Raw genomic sequence first — 20,287 nt, 5'->3', positions numbered from 1 at the left:
ATACATTATATATGTCACAGCACTCGTATATTGAGGTTGTGCTGCACATATTTCTGGTTGTTTTCTTTATAGAAAAAAAAACATTCTTAAAATATGTAGCTTTATTTTATTGTATTGAAAATAGCACATAGTAGTCAGGACAGCTTGGGCTCACAGGTAAGTACTAGACTATTAAATGAAAAACATAAACATAGAACAAACACATTTTATTAAAAGTATAAATTTTTAACGTTCTGAAAGCCACGATTAGAAAACCAGTTTTACATTGAGAAAGATACCAAAGAGTGTTCATATTGCAGCTCATTTCATAAAATTTGCTGATCAATATGACTTAGGAGACTGATAGCACCGGCCCTCTTCACGGTCACATTAATGTCATAGCTGTACAGGAAACAAGTGAATTCTACTTCACTTGCCCCATAGACCATCAGGTTTGAAAAGGGAAACTTTTTTTGTACAGGAAACATTAGGGAAACTGGAAATTATGAGCTTGTTTAGGTGTAGGACATTACCCCCATCCCGTTTGTTCCCCACTGATGCCACCCCCCCCCCCCCCCGCCCCACACCGAAAAAAACCTTTGGGAACCATTACACCGGTGCTGATTTCCTTCTTTCAATTATTCTCCACTACCAGGGTAATTGACCTTCCCGCAACAAGAACACTAACCCAAACCTCAAACCTGCACCTATAGCTATCACTAATCCCATACTCAATCCTAACTCCAACTTTATACCTTAATTTAACCCTAATCCTAACTTTAAGTCCCAACCTTATGTTTAAGTAACCTTTTATAGGTTACATTTATAGGTACCTGACTTATGTTAAAGAAAGTAAAAGCGACATTTCATCATGCTTAACTCGCTACCCCTCATATGTCGAAGTAATAAAATCAAATGAGTTCTACTTCATCAGCCTAATGTACCGTGATGTTCGGAAGGTTCGTTTCAGCCTTATTTAAACTACTTTTTATGCACAAGTACACAATTTACATTTTTATAAAATTAAAATAAAACGTATTATACCTTTTTTAAAATTAAAACATTACGTGCAATATGAATGTTATTTACTTGACAATTCAAAAAAGGAATTTGCTTGTGGTTTTAAAAAAAACCTCAATAAATGATAGTTTTGTTTTCTAACATACTTATTATGTAGCTTAACGACTTTATGTTAGATATTTCTAAAGATAACAATCCCAAAAATGTTTGAATGTGAACCAAAGCTCCTGGCGAAGTCATCGTTTACGATACAAGTTTGTATGGGACGAAATTCTCCGTCTTGATAGATCTCAGGGTCTGCGCCGTATGTCACCTGTCGTCCATTGGAACACAAGAAACCTTCAATATAGTCGGCACGTCTGAGCTTGTCTCTAAGTTTAGAAACTTCTGGACTACGCGGAAAACCTTTACGACATGCAGTGACCACTTGTCTCCATTCTGTGATGTCATCAAATTTAAGTCCGTTCCCATTTTCCATTTCTGTCTCCAGAACTTTGTATATAATAACAGCCTGAGCAGGGTTGTGTTGCTTGAAACGACGTGTCCATTTCATGGCAGTTTTAAAATTATTAATCACATAAAATCCCCCTCCGTGGGAAAAATCCAAACGTTTTTCTCCTTCTTCTACGCGGATTCCATTTTGAATAATATCTTCTGCAAACTGTAACGAGGTCGCATGGTAATAATAATGACAGCTTTCACCATTTAATTTTTTCCTTAACTTTTTTACCTTATTATTTGCCATTTCTAAGTTTTCTAAAGTAAAATTACTCTGTGATTGCAGATTTAGAACTTTAATTGTAAACAACATATCATAGTCTGTTCGTTGTATGTCACATGTTTCCCATATGTTGTAGCTTGAGGTGTTTTCAAAAAGGTGTGCTGATGTTATTTCTGTCGTTAAGGGGTTTGACAGAATAAAGCCTTTAAAGTATTTTGTGATCCAGTAAAGTAAAGAATACATGTTAACAAACTCCTCACCGATATAATGCGTATAACAGTTAGCTATCTCAGCTGACATGCCAATCCTGAGCATACAATCATAGAGAGAAACAGATTGGTCGGTCTCTTCTATGGCTTGAAAAGTTATTTCCAACCAGTAGTTTAAAATGTAAAGTAGATCTCGATGGTTGATAGAGTCAATATCTAATTCGAGAAGGTAATTCTCAAACAATTCATTAAGTCCAAGCAATGTGGTTATTAATTTTGGTTCCGTGACGTAAATTTTGTTTTTATTTTCACCAAAAATCCTTTGCAGTATGTTTTTGGCTAAAATGTTTGTTTCTGAATTTACCTCATAAAGAGAAGAGTTCCGTTCTTTCAAACAAAGACAATATTTTAATGCAACAGAGATTTCCATAGCACTTTGTTGGAATGTTCTGCACATTTCTATTTCATTAATATTTATCTGTAAAAAAAAACAGATATATCGGTTAACTATATCAATTAATTCCAATAAACAAACAGTTGTAATATTTGTTAACAAAAATAATGCATTTTGAAAAGTTAACTTACGTCCGTATTAGCAAACGCAGACTTGTCATTTAACACTTCTGTGATTACGTTTAAGTATTGTAAAAGTAGTATATACTCTAAACAAATATAACTTTTCCCGTGTTCTTGATTATGATCTAACTTCACCAAACAGCCGTTACAGTTAGGTGATACCTCCTGTACATGTATTAAAGAATGTAGTTTTCCCCGAAAGTTCAGAAGTCTGAAGAATCCTGACTCGTTGGGTTGGCATGTCTTGTCACAGCCCCAGACGTTTTGTAGGAGTAATGGCGTTGTTGTCATAGTGAAGAAATAATCACTGTAGTAGAGTACTAATTCGTGCACATGTTTTTCAATCTCCAATCTTGAACTAGTTGATGGTTTATATAAATTCTGTAAATAATAATTGTTTTGGTGAAATATTTAATTAATGGTGTAGCTTGGATTTTATGGCACTAAAGGAAAACATTATCAGTAGGCAACTTCGACAACTACTTATGAAGCTGGGGTTTTAAATAAATCAAATAATTTTTAAAATGTGTATTTTATAAGTCCTGATTGTAAATTAATATTGTATTATTAAATAAGTTCTTTTTTTAAATTTTATATTATTTTCTCTAAAAAATGATAACTGTAAGCCAAACACAGTAACGTCATCAGGCGGAGGTGGGGGTAATGTCCGCATCGGGTGACACCTTGACAGAAAATCGTAATATTTCCTGTCGAAACAATATTTTATCCAGTTCAAAAAAATAATAATATTAGGGGGAGAGGGGAGACACCAAAATGAACATTTTGGAGGAGGTGGGGGTGATACACTCAGTAAACGCACAGGGTAACAACTGACCTGGTGACGTAGCTAACCAAACTTAATATTTTAAAAGTTTCTCATTTTTTTTTTAGATTTAAAAAAAAATTGTCTTGCTCTTAAATTTGCATTATAACAAAAACATTCATGAAGATACATTTTATCTGCTTCTGAATATTCGATAGTAAGGATAGTTAAGTTACTGAAACAAACATCCATGTTTTGTTCATAACATCTTCAGAATAAGGAAATAATGAGATTTAAAAAAACAAATTTATCACATAAATCAAAATATCATTTACGATGACCACGGAATGCTATTTTTTGGTTTTTTGAACTAGCCCAATAATACGTGTCATTGTATTAGTACGGGTGTGACTGAACAGCAAATTCGGCCCCCTCCGTCCTAATAAACTTTTGCATGAGACTGCATGTACGCTATGAAAGGACGAACAGCTGGAAAAAAATTGATATCCATTTTCTTTTTTTAAATATTTAAAACATATTCAAATTTCAAAGTAAAAAAAAAGTTTTCAAAGTGGCAAAGAGCGCCTATGTTACTTAGGCCCCAATGTCTTGGTTATGTGAGCTTTAAGGTAGCTACGCCACTGTATGCAGTGTTAAAACATGACATTAATATATTAATGTATTTTTTTTTGTTTAATGTGTAATAGCTTATATGTATGGGAAACATTAAAATTAAATTTAACTCTAGTTACAAACATCAAGTCTATTTACACTTTGCAAATTAGGTTTAAAAATAGCATAACTCACTAGTAATTAATTAAACAACCTACTTTTATAATACATTGTAATGTCCATTGTATGAATGAAATTTGAAAAAGGATGAAAATAACACACAAATTATATTTTGCGTATTCCCAAATGTTTTCATCTGCACCATACGCCAGAAGTAAGTCCTTCACATAACTGTTTCCTCTATGTGAAGCAGCTTTCAATACAGTTACGCTATTGTTGTACATGATTCCCAAATCAGCGTTGTGTTGTAAGAGCAACTCCACAATTTCGTTGTGGTCGTTAACAATAGCACTAAACAGTGCAGTAAATGAATAAAAAGATTTATAATTAACATCAGCTTTATATTTCAATAGTATCTTAACGATATCCACTTGACCTCTAGTACAAGCTATTATTAATGGGGTGTAGTTCTCAAAATCAACATTGACATTTGCGTTTCGTTGCAATAAATATTCAACGGTATCCACATTTTCATGCGCCATTGCTATATGCAATAAGGGAATTCCGTTATAAAATATGCTGTTCACATCACAATGTTTAAAAAATACATCTAAAACCGCATAGTCGTGATTTAATAATGCTACAACGATTCCTTGCTTCACAATCTCAGTGCAAGAAGTAACATTAAGTATGTAGTCAACAATTTTAGTAAAGCCACGACTAACAGCAACTGCTAAAGAATAATGTAGCTGTTTCTTTGGTATTTGTTGATGTGTATTTCTTTTGCTGTGCTCTAAAATCAATTCTACAATATTTGTGTTGTTTGTGATTACTGCAAAGTTGAAAGCGGTAAAATGTTCTTGAAATTCTGCATGAATGCTTGCATTGTATTTCAACAACACCGTAACAGTTTTTATATGACCTCTTGCGGCAGCCATCATTAATGGGGTTGAATTGTGTACGCGTTTACTGGAATCAGCATTATTTTTTAGAAGTCTTTCAACAATTTTGTCATGACCTTTCAATGAGGCTAAATGCAATGAAGTTACTCCAAAGTTTGACACAGCATTCACATCGACGTTTTCTGCTAATAGGCGCTTCACAGCTATAATGTTACCAGTCATTGACGCCAACATTAATGGTGTGACCCCGTCTTCGTGGTTTAAAATATTTTTATACTCCATAAGCTCATTATATGTTTGTTCAATTTCTAGGGAAGAGGATTGCTTTAAATCTTCAACTTTTTTAGATATCTCTTTAAAAATATATAATGGTATTGGAGCAAAGATTAAAATTTTCGTATTGTCACTATCTGAATAAGATGTACCGTGATGACGTCGGTATAGAGCAATTAAGCAAAACCATATAATAACAGACAGTATATCCATGTTAAATGGTTGATTGTCTTGATTATAACGTGTTCAACGGATTGTTTGCTGTTCTGTTTAGGCTGAAAAAAAATTAATTAAATCAATGTTCTCTTAACTTTTTAAAATTGTTGTTGCTCTATGTAATAATAATAAATCACAGTTAGGGATTGCTCATAAATAAAAATATGCTATTTCTAAAGACTGAAAATTTGCTAAACTTATTTACCTACATAACAAGGTAACACGATGTACTAAGGCCGAATTAGTGTTTCTACAATTTTCTTATCTGTAATGGTAAGTGTTTATACTAATATATAAAATCAATTAGTATTAAGTTATTAATTCTAAATGTAACAGGAATACCTACCTTAAAATATTTTAAAATTTCAAATATAACAAAATATATTGTATAGACTAAAATCAAATCACACTGTAACAAATAGTCGAATCGTTTATACCGTCTGCTTTACAATCGACACCACTGTCACTCTGCAGGTTAGATAAGATATCCCAGTCGCGTGATAAGCCAAGCCCATATCATATTTTAAACCTGTCTTACACTTCACTAACCGAAAATCCACACCTATATTTGTGTTAAAATCGATTGCTAGCTTGTACCTATAGCCTATGTGTCTTTCCTTTAAAATATGTATGAAAAAGGAGCACTTCAAAAGTTTATTTTACGATTAGTTACGCTTCGGCTGTTTTCATTTCACTTTTAAAATTTTGGTACAAAAATAACGCGCACATTTAAATATTTTGTTATGAAGCTTTATTCATTCTGTTTACTTTAATCTGTTAAATATAGTTATAACAATAAAAATCATTTATTTAACAGAATTCCTCCCTAATTATTTTATTTATATTTGTAGTTTAAATAAGTTTAAATTTCAAATTTTTGTGTTTTATCACAAAAAAAGCTTAACATAATAACTCTTTAAACACATTTAAAAAAACGTTATAATAATAAACCATAAAATGCAATAAAAATAAGAAAATTAAACAACCAGGCATTCTTTAATAAAGCTTTTATCGCTCACGAGAACTCAAACATATTGAAGGATGGCTGTGTAACTGAATAATTGTAAACAAAAAGTATTTATGTTTGCACCCTAATGGACGATTATGCTGCTTAATAGTGTTTTGACATATTTCTACTTTCTCGAAAAGAAAGCTGATGTTCAATATAAAGACAAAGCAGGAATGGACGTTTTAATGCATGCTGCATTGAACGGATGTTATGAAATTGTAAATGAATTACTTCAATGTAACGCTGATGTCAACAGTACAGATAACAATAACATGACCCCTGTAATGCATGCATCGTCCAAAGGTCACAATGATACTGTAAAGCTCTTAATAGTGCGTCAAGCTAACATTTACAATGAAGATATCAATGGTTGGACCTGTCTATCACACGCTGCTAATAATGGCCATAATACGACCGTACAACTCTGGCTGGACAATAATGTGGACATTAACAAAAACCATAAAGATGTAGGGAATGCTTTAATGCTTGCCGCTTCAAGAGGATATTCTACAACTGTAAAACTGTTGCTTGACAACAACGCAGATGCTGAAGTAAAAGACAATATAGGATGGATCGCTCTGTATCCAACAAACATTTAGAAACAGTAAATACGTTGTTAGAGTTTGCATATAATGATACTAATGGTGATGTCAACATTTTGAACACTTTCACACAAGCTGTTTCTAATGGATATACAGAAATAGTTCAAACATTAATAACAAAATATCCTAATCAAAATGATAAAAATGCAGAAGGGATGGACTTAATATCACTTGCAGCAAGTAAAGGGCACATTGAAACAATTCAGTTATTGATTAATGTTAAGAAAGAATTGAACTCTAAAGATTATTATAGCCGTACCCCTCTGATGCATGCTTCATCTAATGGACATAAGACAATTTCATTCTGCTCCTTGAAAACAGTGCTAATGTTAAAGATGTGGATAAAGACAAAATGACTGCTATAATGCATGGCGTGGCAAAAAGACATGTAGGAATTTTAAAAGTGCTAATAAACAATGGAGCCGATGTAAACGCCAAAGACCGGGAAAATCGTAACGCTTTATTTCATGCTGTTTCTGCTGGAGATATCAAATCGGCAAAATTATTACTGGAAAATAAATCAATATTTTCGACATTAAAAGACTGTAATCTTACTGAATTATGTCTTGCAGCATCCCAAGGCCGTACTAAAATGGTTAAACTACTTCTTCAGTTTAAAGCTCCAGTTAATGGTGTATATGTGGGTTCTAAACATCCTTTAATGTGTGCAGTTGAAAATAGGCATATTGAAATTGTACAATTGCTACTCCAGCATGGTGCAGATCTTAACTTAGGAGATAAAGAGGGGCTAAACCCGTTAGCTTTAGCAGTTTCTAAAGGATTTAGTGACATTGTTCAAGTGTTACTTGACTATATAGTTTCAAGTAACAATGCTGACGAAAGAAGGTTCAGTCCCTTGATCTATGCATTAAACGCTGAAGAAAAAGAACGAGTAACGGCCGCAATAAGTACAGGTGATTCTCATCAGAAAAACGCTCACGGTAAATGTGCTTTAAAGATAGCACTATCCGATGGTAATAAGGAAGTCTTCAGATTGCTACAAAAATACAGAGACGACGATCACTGTAGCGAATGTTGTAGCATAACTGATGAAGATATTTATAATATCCAGGAAGGTAGGTCTCACTTTATCTAACTTTAATATTCTGGTAATATTAAAGTAATACAGAAATAATTTAAAATCTCATAGGTATTAATAGGCCTTGATTTTGTGCATATACATCTTATTTGGATCAATGCAGCCCTTGTTATACACACTATAAAATGTAAACCTCTATATATATATACATACATATATATGTATGTATATATATATACATATATATATATATATATATATATATATATATATATATATATATATATATATATATATATATAGAGAGAGAGAGAGAGAGAGAGAGAGAGAGAGAGAGAGAGAGATGAGAGAGATGGAGAGAGAGAACGAGAAAAAGAGAGAAAGAGAGAGTTCCAACTAATTTCAATAGCGGAAATTTCTTTAAAATAAATACTATTTGATATAAGAGCAAGTTTAAGGAATGTATTTTCAACTTAAGTTGTATTAGTATATCCATGCGCATTTTGTGCCGCCCTTTTATAGCTTAAATTGACCTATAACAAATCGCAAAAATATGTTGAAAATTATCTGGATAGTAAAATCTGTGATATGTCAAAAAATATAAAAATCGACCGTAAAAAATAAGCTGTAATGGTGATTTTCGTTTCGATGTGATGTTGGGATTCTTGCTAACCATTCTAAGCTGCAGGAGAAGCGTGCATATAGTTTTTACGTTCTATTTTGCGGGCCAGTACATTTTATTAATCAATGCAATTTGTTTGGGTAGGCCTACTTTGCTAATTAAAAGCCCGAGGCAGAAATCTATTTGTAGTTTAAGTCGTCTAAAGCTTAGGGCAAATATAGCCGTGGTTTTTATTATTATTATTATATATCATTTTTTTTTCTGAATCCATATCAACATTTTCAAAATTAACCTTGTTATTGATTGTTTGTTTGTTTATAACTTCCATTAGTTATATATTTTACACTTTTCTCACCCGAAACTATTATTTAATTTTATTATTTATTATTCTTTGTTTTTCTTGTAGTTTCTACGATAGATGACTTGCCAGAAGAAATAAAAAAAGGGTTATTTCGGAATCTGAGATTAGTCGCCTTTCAACAGCTCTCAGTGATCACTGGGAATGTGTAATGTACAACCTGGATCTATCGTATGCTGAGGTATGCCAGGTGTTTCAATCAAACGGCCGTGACGTCCAAATGACAATAATCCATTTGTTGATGAGATGGAAGCAGCGGTCCACGACAAATGCGACTTTCGGTACTTTAATAGAAAAATTAAAATTTTCTCAAGATCACAATCAAGCTTATATAGACTGGGAATGTATTTTGTCAGTTCTAAGAGCTAATAGAGTTTGACAAGTTGGATTCGATCATTTTTTTTTAACATGGAAAAAAGCATGTTTTTTTTTTATTTTGCCATTAAGCGGCTATAAAAGAGAATCTTTTAAAGCCTGGAAATAGTGTTAGGTAACATTTTTTGAATTATATAACTATATAAAAGCCACATATACAGAAAACTTTAATATATTTGTCGGTGTTTATGTATTTAAAAAAAAACTGTGTTAAGTTGTTGAAAATACTAAAAACAAAAATGTAGGTATGTTATGTAGTAAATCAATTTAAGTAGCATAATTAACACGTTCATGGTGTGTCGACGTTCACGGTTGATGTCAAGGTATTGCTTATAGCCCTATCATTCTTGTAATAACCAAGAGCAGATTTATTTTCTCTTGCTTATTTGTTTTAAATATATTTAAACTACAAATGATGTCTTATGTTGCAATCATCTTAAATTATATTTTATTCTATGACATTTCTGAGATGTAAAGTAATGAAGAGGTAACGTGTGTTTGTATTTAAATCGAGCAAACTGTATATTGTATTTATTACGAAAAGGCTAATAGATAAATCAAAATTTGATTGTAAAAAGTGAAAGTGTAACTATGAAAACATCTGAGAAAACTAAACATATTTGTAGTGGATATTTTTTCAGTATAAAGAAGTCTAAAATAATATAAATTAATTTACTTTAGATCGAAAATAAAATTACATATAATTGGACATTTTTAAAAAGGGTATTGGCGACAGCCTTTGCAATGCATTTCTTAGGTTTTTTTTAAACATGATGATGTCAATGTTAGCACCAGAATAAAAAGAAACATGAATGATACATGAGTTCAGCTTACAATAAAATGATTTTCTTTTTACCGAGTTGCATTTGACAAAAATGATAATGTAAATTACCTGTTTTTATTGTTTATCATTTCTAGGCTGATATAATTTACCAAATTAACCCATGACTAGCCTGAAATCAAATGTGCAATGAGATGGTTCAGTCAAAATAAATTCTTCACGACACTTTTTTTTTTGTAATTTCCTTGTGTGTCGACGTGATTCAATGTGTTGTACGTGCAAATCTAAATGGGTTGTCTTACTAAAGTTATTTACCAGTCGACTTCAGTTCATTTTTAATAGTAAAATAATGAAAGAAAAGAGAGACGGTGAGAGAAAAATGTAATTTATGTAACTTATGTAAATATCATTTAATGTTCTGCTAATATATATATATATATATATATATATATATATATATATATATATATATATATATATATATATATATATATGTATGTATATATAAGCCTTTACTGTCATTGTAGTATCTGTTTTGTAAGACAAACGTAATTTGGTATGGACGTGGTCAGTGCCGACTGTGTGAATAATATTTAGTCGGATGCACATTTTTGTGTAAATTGATTTAAAAAACACACTAAGCCATGAAATTATTAAAATATTATAAGTATATTTATATTTGTGTGGTTCATGGGAAACTAGATTACAAGTTATATCTGACAGTTTTAAAATACTAACCAAACAGAAGTTAATGTAGAACCCAGAGACCTAACCTGTAAACAACATTACCACAAAATATTTGACTTGACGTGAACTTTCCCCCACTCCTTGACTGCACATGTCGATCAAGTTACCTGTGTGCTGGTACATCATTTTATTCCTAAACAAACATTACCCGTTGGTAAACACATTAGCTTTTAAGATATTGCGTTTGTTTACCAAACAATTACCACAAGCAAATTAGACGATAGAAAAAGGTATTAAAATAATACAAGGATTTGAAACCAAAAAAAAATCTTTTTCACGGTACTTCATTGCTAATTGCTGTAAACATTTTAGAGCGGGGAATAAAGTTAGTGAAAGGAAAACATAATTTAGATTTTTCTCACGCCAAAGGTTTTTATGTGATCAACAACTTGTGTAAATCGGTTGAGTGGAGCTGCACCCATAAGCCAGAGCTTCAAGCTGTTGTCATATTCAAGCTGAAGAAAACGGAAATGGACAATGGGGAATGGGCTGGTTCTAGAGGATGAAAGGGAATGGGGAGAAGTCGTGACGGCATGTCGTAAAGGTTTTGAAAACGATAACGGCCCAGACGTTGAAGACAGGCTACAGAATGTAGACTTTGTTCGTCGCTTTATTTGTGCTAATGGGAGAGAAGTACACAGGAATAACCACAACCCTGTCATTATGGAAGAAAGAGACGGTTATCGCCCTTTACAGACGTGTATACTGAACAAAGACTATGCTCGATGGTTTGGTTCACCGGCAAATACATTTTTGTCTGGTTGTTTTTAAATATGTTTAAACCGTTTATATATTTTTGAAATTGTATTTTAAAAACTTCTTTTATAAAATACAAATTAATGAAATGTATAAAAATATCGAAACGTATCTTTTTATTTTCACATAATACGATTATTTCTTTCAGAACAACATTGAATTTATTTATCGACAACATATAAGAATGACAAATGTTTGAAAATTGGTCTTATTGTGAAATAAAGAGGCTTCTAAAATGTAGAATTCGAGTTTCTTGTTTTTTTATAAATTAGGAATATTTGTTTTTAATTTCCAATTAGGAGGGCAATAAAAACTTAATTAGTTTTAGCCGAAAATACTTTTGTTTTTATGAATTCGATTGTTCTTTTTTTTTAAATTAGGATTTTTTTTAAAATTTCCAATTAGGAGTGCAATAAAAATTTGATTAATTTTAGCCGAAAATACTTCTGTTTTTATGATTATTTTTTAAAACTTTTAAAAAGTTTTGTTAACTTCATAAAAATATTCTAGTTAAGAAAACATTGTATCACACAACAAAACATCATAATTACAGTGATTAGTTTAACAATCTATTTTTTCGTTTCGGCTTTATATATAGCGTAGTTTAACAATGGATGGTAGCAGGACAGAATAACTAATATATGTGTTTATTAAATGGGTTACACATATGTTTATATATATATATATATATATATATATATATATATATATATATATATAGAGAGAGAGAGAGAGAGAGAGAGAGAGAGAGAGAGAGAGAGAGAGAGAGAGAGAGAGAGAGAGAGAGAGAGAGGAGAGGGAGAGGGAAACAAATAGATACAAAATATCTACACATACAAATATATACACACATATACCTGCTAAAATGTGTATACCATGTAATTATTCACAACATTTAGTGTTGTACCTTGTGACGTAATTTAGGAAGTTCTTAGGTCAGGGCAAAAAGTTGCTGTGCCAGTTAAAGCTCATAGAATGAATCCGAAATCGATTTTTGATTTTGTGCCATAAATCGTGCGTATTGATTTATGTTTTTAAATTTGATTTGGTCTTTACATTATGTTGTTAGCCGATTGGTATTTCTTTTCAACCGACGCTTTGAAGTGAATTCATGCTTGAGTGGAAATCGAAAATAGTTTAACGCGAATTTACAGTATGCTAAACAGCCAGTTTCAGCCATTTAAATGTATGTCCTGTTCTGAATCAAGGACATACACATAGCATAGGTTATATTTAAGGATTATATAACCAAGTTGTAAACATTCTTTATTGACAGCTTAAGAATATCACGTTGTAATATTTTTAAATATAATCATACATTTTTTTGTTTAAACAATACACATAGTTCCTTTAATTTAAAAGTAAAACATAAGTATCTTCTAGACTTTTAGAAGATTTATCCAACAGTTTTATCCCTTACATACAGGGCCGGCGCTACTTATAAGGCAAACTAGGCGGTAGCCTAGGGCGCTATCCAAATGTGTAATCTCCAATAGTAAAAAGTACCTAATAATGAATAACTTTAGGGAATTATACAAAGACGTGGCGATATATTTCGGTGCCCTGGACGAACTATCCATTTTGCACTCCATCTACAAATTAGGCCTCCTTTGGATCGGCGCCTGTGCAATTTTAATTTCTGATTCTCATTTTCTCTCACTTTGAATTAGAAATCTCGTTTGCCAGGGAGAGATTTAGACTTTCAAACTAAATTAATTGTTGGCACCATAAGATTCAAAACAGAATTAATACTCCAATACATACACACACATGCATACACACACACACTCACACACACTCATATATATGTATATATATATATATATATATATATATATATATATATATATATATATATATATATATATATATATATTTATATATATATATACATTTACATATATTTACTAGCGTCCCCGTCTCCGCGTGTTGCCGCTGGGTTAAAAGAAGTCCCAGGATAGCCCGGGGCAAATAGTACCCTGCCAGAGCGCAGGCACGCCTCATTGAGTTTCGTGAACGACTATAATACTACTTCTAATCCATATTCTATCACGATCTTTAAAGCAAACGTATGTGTCTGACTGATTTTGGTGAACGACTAAATGCCCCATTTTATGCATAGTCTACCGCTTTGTTTAAAACTAACGTAGGTGCCATAAAGCTCACTCGATTACCCGGGGTACCAAATGCACACCCTGCTGGGGCGCCGCTTGTACAAAATTGATTTTTTTCCCCCATGGTATTCTCAACAATTTTCCAAAGTTTCATAGCGATCAGATGAAAGGTGTAGCAATGCATAAAACACAAAAACAAAATCTGACAAAATATATTAGGAGGGTTTCCTCAGTGCTTTACCAATCCTTTATTCCTAGATGCGTGACCTTTTTTTCTAAAACCGAGTTATTTAAATGTAAATAGTGCCTGCGCTTGAATCATTTATCGGGGCACGGATTTCCAGCACTACTGCCCAAAAAAGTCCGGGGCGCAAAATCGCACCCTGCCGGGTCTCCTGCGGAAGCGCCTGATTATGAATAGTGAACGACTCTGAAACCCAATCTTATGCATAGTCTTTAGCAATATTTAAAACAGATGTAGGCGCAATATAGCTAACAGGATTGCCCGGGGTGCAAAATCGCAGCCTGCCGGGACGCCGGTTAATACGCCTGATTTAATTTATTGAATAAATATAACGCCCCATCTTATCAATAATGTATCTAACTGTTTCCGTTGACGAGAAAGACCGGGGCGCTAACTTTCATCCTGTCGAGGGCCGCCAGAGTGAAATTTAACCGCCCCCCCCCCCTAAAAAAATCTTCTCGGGAATATTTTTATTAACCCCCCCCCCCCAAAGTTTTATGGCACTCGGATAAACGATGTCGAACGGCATACGAATTTCATTTTTTTTAAAATCGCACCCTCCTGGGGTGCCGCGCTTGCAAAATAATTTTTTTTTCCACAGCAACTTGGTGTGTTCTTATCAACTCACCGAAGTTTTAAGGCGATCGGATGAACAGTGTCAAACCGCATTTGACTTTTATTTTTATATACCGTATATAGAGCAAAATCAAAAGGCGCCCTGCCGGGGCGCCACCCCTGCGAATTTGAATTTTTTTTTTCTTCACAGAATCCTCCCTATGAGTATTTTCAACAACTTCTCAAAGTTTCATGGCGATAGGATGAAAGGTGTAGAAATGAATAACAGGCAAACAGACAAAGAAACAAGCACACACGGCGTTTTAATAAGTTTTGCCTTGGGCGCTAAATAACGTTTAGCATTAGTTGTTTTTGTCGTGTACATGTCGTGTTCTAATTTGAATGTTTCTACTTACTTCATCGAAATCAAATCTTTTGACACTATTCGTATAAAAATGCTGATAAAAGTGAATAAGTCACTTATAATATTGCGGAATAATAGAAGGTCATCCTACAAATTTTAGAATTTTTAATTCATAAGAAATGAATTAATCATCCAATTAAGTCACATTTGATGTCATATTGCATTGTCATCTGGTCTTGACTCACGTGCCAAATTACATATAAATTAGTGGTTTAGAAATGCTCGAAATTTTACTCGCCCGTTTCGATCTAAACAGGTGGACATGACTAGGAAGAAAGTGAAATAAAAGCTTGTAAAAATAACATTAAAGCTATTTATTGAAATTGAAACTGCAGCTTTTCTTTTAAGTAGAACAAATTTCTTTGTTAAAAATGAAAATACTCTGTATTACATACAGTACCAGTTAGTACCATTTACTGATCATTGTATAAATTAATACAATTTACTATGCATTACATTAGTGTGTAATAATTACGTTTTATTGTATAAGTTTCTACTGTTCACTTAGAATTATAGAATTATCTAATATCTACTTATTATTTGGTCTCGGGTGCATATAACGAATAGTTTGATTATAGTTATTATACATGACAAATTTTTGTGTCGACTTATCCATCATATTAAATGTTAGCACATTTAAATGTTCCACCCAGTGTCTCTATTACTTCTTATCATGTTTGGACCGATGTCAGTTAAAAAGTTTTTTTTTTTTTAAAAAGATATAAATTGCTGAGTATATAAATAAACTATTCCCCTAAAATTAAATAAAAATGTGTGCATTTAGAACTTTTGTCAGTTAAAGTGCTTATTAATTATTCAATAATGACATATTTCTTTATTATAGTAATGTAAAACTAACATCAGACATTCCAACATGTTTAAATACTAGTTCAACTACAGAAACTTCTCGTGTTTTTATAAGGCTATTGTAAACTGATTAATGTGTTAAATGTTAGAGTTCTAGATTTAATATTAATGTTTTATTACATAAAATTGCATCAAACGTACTATGTATATCCATTCCAATTAACTGGCTTTCAACCTAACAAAAGAATGAAAACATAAAAATCGTACTAAAAATAAATGTAACATCTAAATGTTGGTTACTTGTTTAAAGATATTAAGTAGGCTTTTATAATATTTTAATTACATAATAAATTTTAAATGTACAAACATTGGTACTCTTTGCAGTATATAACAAAATGTGTATTACAATAAAAAATGTATAATAATTAAATTCCATACACTAGTCAAATTTGGGAAAATATGTACATTTTCTTCGTTGCTTTTTCAAAATGTAAGAAAAGCCACAGTCGTTTTTTTTTTTTTTTAAATAAGGTATTTTGTATAAAAATATGAATTTAAATTAAAAAATAATGCAAAATAAATATTTGAAACCGTATTACACATTTATTGAGCGATTATAATACAAACTGCATCATGCCGAAGTCGGGCGGACGCACCTTATTCAATTTAGTAAGCTACTAACGTACCCATAATCTATCGCATTGTTTGCCCGGGGCGCCAAATCGCACCCTGCCAGGGCGCCGCCCCTGTAAAATTGAAATTGTTTTTGTACAAACCAATCCTGGAGTATTTTCATCAACTGCCCAACGTTTCATGGTGATCGGATTAAAGGTGTAGTAATGCAAAAAGGACAAATCCGCAAACCCACAAACAAGCACAAAAAACACACATACTATACCTTCCTTTATATATATATATATATAACATAGATATAAGGTGATTTGGTAACAACAATGACATTTTTTAACATTGATTACAAGACCTGATTTAAATTTTATTTTATTGCCGAATTCAATGTTGACTTAAGAATTGGTGGTGCTTAAGATGAAAGATCTCCATGATCAAAATTTTCATCTTATTTCAAAAATCCTCCCAGTTCTCTCCCAGTCTATAAAAGAAAGATTTTTATCTTCAGAATCTTCGAATATTTTCAACAAAAATCCTATTGTAGCTTTTTCTTTCGACCGCTGCTTCCATCTGATAAGCAAACTGCTGATCGTTGTTGATACGACATTGCCGTTCGTTTGCTTTTCTTGTTCTAACTCGACGTTTGATAGACCCAGATTGTACATGACACCTTCCCAGTTCTTACCTAATACAGTGGATAGTTGGTTAGCTTCTAGTTCAGAAATTACCTTATTCAGTATTTCATCAGGCAAGTCGTATTTCACAGAACCTACAGAGAAGAAAAAATATAATAACGTAATAATCCAGTCCTTTAAAAACTTAAAAGTGGTTAGTACAGGACCAATGTGTTGACTGAGAGTTATTGTGGTTTAAATGTTACTTTATGTACCTCTAACACACCAATTAAATAAAATATCGAAAAACATAAAACTACATTCAGTGTCGTAGCGAGGTCGGGTGTCACCCGGTGCACCACTTAATGGTGTCACCCACCGAAGGCGTGGCGACCCTTCCCGGGGACAAACTTTCAAATTTTCGATTTGCACCCCCCCTAAAACTTTCGATTTGCACCCCCCCCCCCCTCAAGTTTTCGATTTGCACCCCCCCCCCCTCAAAATTCGATTTGCACCCCCCTCAAGTTTTTCTCTTCATATTTTGCTATTTTTGCCTTGGTGTCACCACCCGGTGCGATCTGCCCCCCCCCCCCTCGCTACGCCTCTGACTACATTTTATTGAAGGACGCATTTAGTAGAGCTCTCAAAAATGTTTTGAAGTGCATCCACGATCACTGAATGCGATGGCAATATTATAAAGAGCAGCGTTGACTGAATTGTAGATGTAAGGTGTAAGCCCTATGGTGACTTTTTTCGACCTAGTTGTATAAGGCTTTCGAACTATTGATTTAATGGAAGAAAATTTAAAAAAATTGAGACATAAAAATAATTAATAGACGTCTTTTGTAAGATTAGAGTCTTATGAGCCTTCGTTGAACGAAGACATATTTTATTAATCGTAAAGTTTTTTTCTATTGATGAACATTTGCTTGAATATAAAATTGAAAATTTACTCACTGTATTAGCTATGTATCTGTCTATGTTTGATCGGTTAGCTATTTCTATATAGGGTATACAATAAGCACGTACCTGTTATATGTTTTATTTCCTTGCATTTGTCACATAGACGTTCATCTCTGTATTCTAGTAAGAGTCTGATCATTGGTTTATTTCCCATCGCATGTGCAATGCCTAAAGCACATTTTCCATGGCTTTTTGCTTTAAGTTCTCTTGTTGTTGTCCACAATAGAGGACTGCATGTTTGTGTTCTTTTCCTATATATTTTGGAAGGCTTAGTTGTGAGTAAAACCTCTACAATATCATCGTCTCCATTGGAAACGGCTAAAGCAACAGAGTTCATTTCAGTAACATATCCGAGGTTAATGTCAGCGCCATATTTCAGTAACATCTTTACAGTGTCAATATGTCTGTTTTCAACAGCTTTATTTAATGGATAATCAGTACGATTGCAAAGCGAAATAGTCGGATGATTGCTATGTGCATTAATTGGAGCCTCACATTTCAATAATAATTCAACAATTTCAGTTTGTCCATTAGTTGAAGCAATGCCTAAAGCTGTAGTACTATGTAACTTCTTTTTAAGTAGCAGTTTAGCTACGTCAATATGATTGTTATCAACAGCGTGATCTAAGGCGTTACGGTCTTCAACGTCTTTTGAATTTAGTTCTGATGAATCGTTATTTATTAAAACGATAACAATTTCTTTATGCCCATTAGACGCTGCATGCATTAACGCCGTCTTTCCTCTCTTATCCTGCCAATTTATTGCGGCCCTTTTCTCAAGCAGAATTTTAACATTTTTTATATGTCCATTAGAAGAAGCAAGCATTAAAGGTGTGCATCCCTCATAGTCTTTAGAGTTTATATTAATATTAACTATATTATTAAAAAGTAAATTGACAATATCCACATGTCCCTCAATAGAAGCTAAAGATAAAACGTCCCTTCCTTTAATATCCTTAATATCCTGGAAAATAGTTTCAGTATATTGTTGCATTAAAACTTTTACGATATGAATACGCCCATAAAGCACAGCATGCATTAACGCGTTCTGACGATTTGTGTCAATTTTGTGTAGATCGGCTCCTCGTTCAAGTAAAATATTAAATGTTTCTAAATTTCCATTAGCTGCAGCCATCATTAATGAATTACGCTCGTTTTTATCTTTAGCATTTATTTCTGCATGGTTTTCAAGTAAAATATTTACCGTTATAGAATGGCCTCTACTAGCGGCAAGCATTAAAGCGTTCCCTCCATCTTTATGTTTTTTGTTAATGTCCACATTATTGTCTAGCCAGAGTTGGACGGTCGTATTATGGCCATTATTAGCAGCGTGTGATAGACAGGTCCATCCCTTGAAATCTTTACTGTAAATGTTTGTTTGACGCTCTATCAAGAGCTTTACAGTATCATTGTGACCTTTGGACGATGCATGCATTACAGGGGTCATGTTATTGTTATCTGTGCTGTTAACATCAGCGTTACATTGAAGTAATTCACTTACAGTTTTGCTGCGTCCGTGCGATGCAGCATGCATTAAAACATTCATTCCTTCATTATCTTTATATTTAATGTCAGCTTTCTTTTTTAGCAGCAGCTTAACTGTTTCTATATGTCCATTCGAAGCAGCGTGCATTAAACAACTGAGGTCTTTATAGTCTTTGCAGTTAACATCTGCTTCGATAGTTAATAAAACTTCTAAAGTCTCAATGTGCCCATTTGATGCAGCGTACATGATAGCATTAAATCCATCATTGTCTTTACACGTAACATCGATGTTTTTATGGAGTAGAAACTTAACTGTTTCGGTTTGTCCATTAGATACTGCCAGCATTAAGCTGTTGCGTCCACTGAAATCTTTGCTATTTAAAGAAACGTTTTTACTAAGTAATAAACTCATTATCTCTTTCTGTCCATTCCAGGCAGCCAGTAAAAATGCGTTCCATCCATCTCTATTTACACAATTCAAATCCGCGTTATTTTCAAGTAATATTTTAACAACATTTTTGTGTCCGTATGAAGATGCATACATCAGAGCATTATATTTAGAACGATCGAAGCTATTAACTTTTGCTTTGTTGGTAATAAGCAGTTTGACAATTTTAGTATGTCCATTACAAGCAGCATGAATTAAAGCGTTACTGTGATGGTTATCCATTCTGTCAATTTCTATGTCATTTTGAATTAAAACCTCTGCTGTTTCAGTATGTCCGTTCATAGCACATAGCATTAATGCATTTTTTCCTTCATTGTCTTCGGTCT

At 32.9% G+C, this 20,287-nt stretch overlaps 2 protein-coding genes across 2 annotated transcripts in view; one reads left to right on the top strand and one right to left on the bottom strand.

Annotated features, from left to right (window-relative positions):
- Nucleotides 1–6,672: 6,672 nt before the first annotated feature.
- LOC131935247 (ankyrin repeat domain-containing protein 50-like) lies at nucleotides 6,673–9,173 on the top strand. The gene is made up of 4 exons (XM_059291608.1): nucleotides 6,673–6,980; nucleotides 7,324–7,454; nucleotides 7,575–8,078; nucleotides 9,070–9,173. Exons 1-4 carry the CDS (start codon nucleotides 6,673–6,675, stop codon nucleotides 9,171–9,173), a joined length of 1,047 nt encoding a protein of 348 aa, XP_059147591.1.
- A 7,721-nt stretch (nucleotides 9,174–16,894) lies between these two features.
- LOC131935245 (ankyrin repeat domain-containing protein 50-like) overlaps nucleotides 16,895–20,287 on the bottom strand; it is a 4,087-nt gene continuing 694 nt past the window's right edge. The window contains exons 1-2 of the mRNA XM_059291607.1: nucleotides 18,095–20,287; nucleotides 16,895–17,220 (exon numbers count right to left, since the gene is read on the bottom strand). The exon at nucleotides 18,095–20,287 is cut by the window's right edge and continues 694 nt beyond it. Of these exons, the coding sequence (XP_059147590.1) occupies nucleotides 16,895–17,220; nucleotides 18,095–20,287 (2,519 nt within the window). The remainder of the gene's footprint in view (nucleotides 17,221–18,094) is intronic.

The sequence above is a fragment of the Physella acuta genome, unplaced genomic scaffold, assembly GCF_028476545.2.
Source record: "Physella acuta isolate Inbredline_101_S28 unplaced genomic scaffold, ASM2847654v3 ptg000139l, whole genome shotgun sequence".
NCBI classification, from domain to species: domain Eukaryota; kingdom Metazoa; phylum Mollusca; class Gastropoda; family Physidae; genus Physella; species Physella acuta.
Note: the sequence above shows the minus strand (reverse complement) of the source record. Positions and strands in the feature narration are given on the sequence as shown.

Coding starts and splice junctions, on each gene's coding strand:
- LOC131935247 (XM_059291608.1), top strand. CDS start 6,673: ATGACCCCTGTAATGCATGCATCGTCCAAAGGTCACAATGATACTGTA. Junction 7,455..7,574: donor CGCCAAAGACCGGGAAAATC/GTAACGCTTTAT, acceptor TATGTCTTGCAG/CATCCCAAGGCCGTACTAAA. Junction 8,079..9,069: donor TATTTATAATATCCAGGAAG/GTAGGTCTCACT, acceptor TTTTTCTTGTAG/TTTCTACGATAGATGACTTG.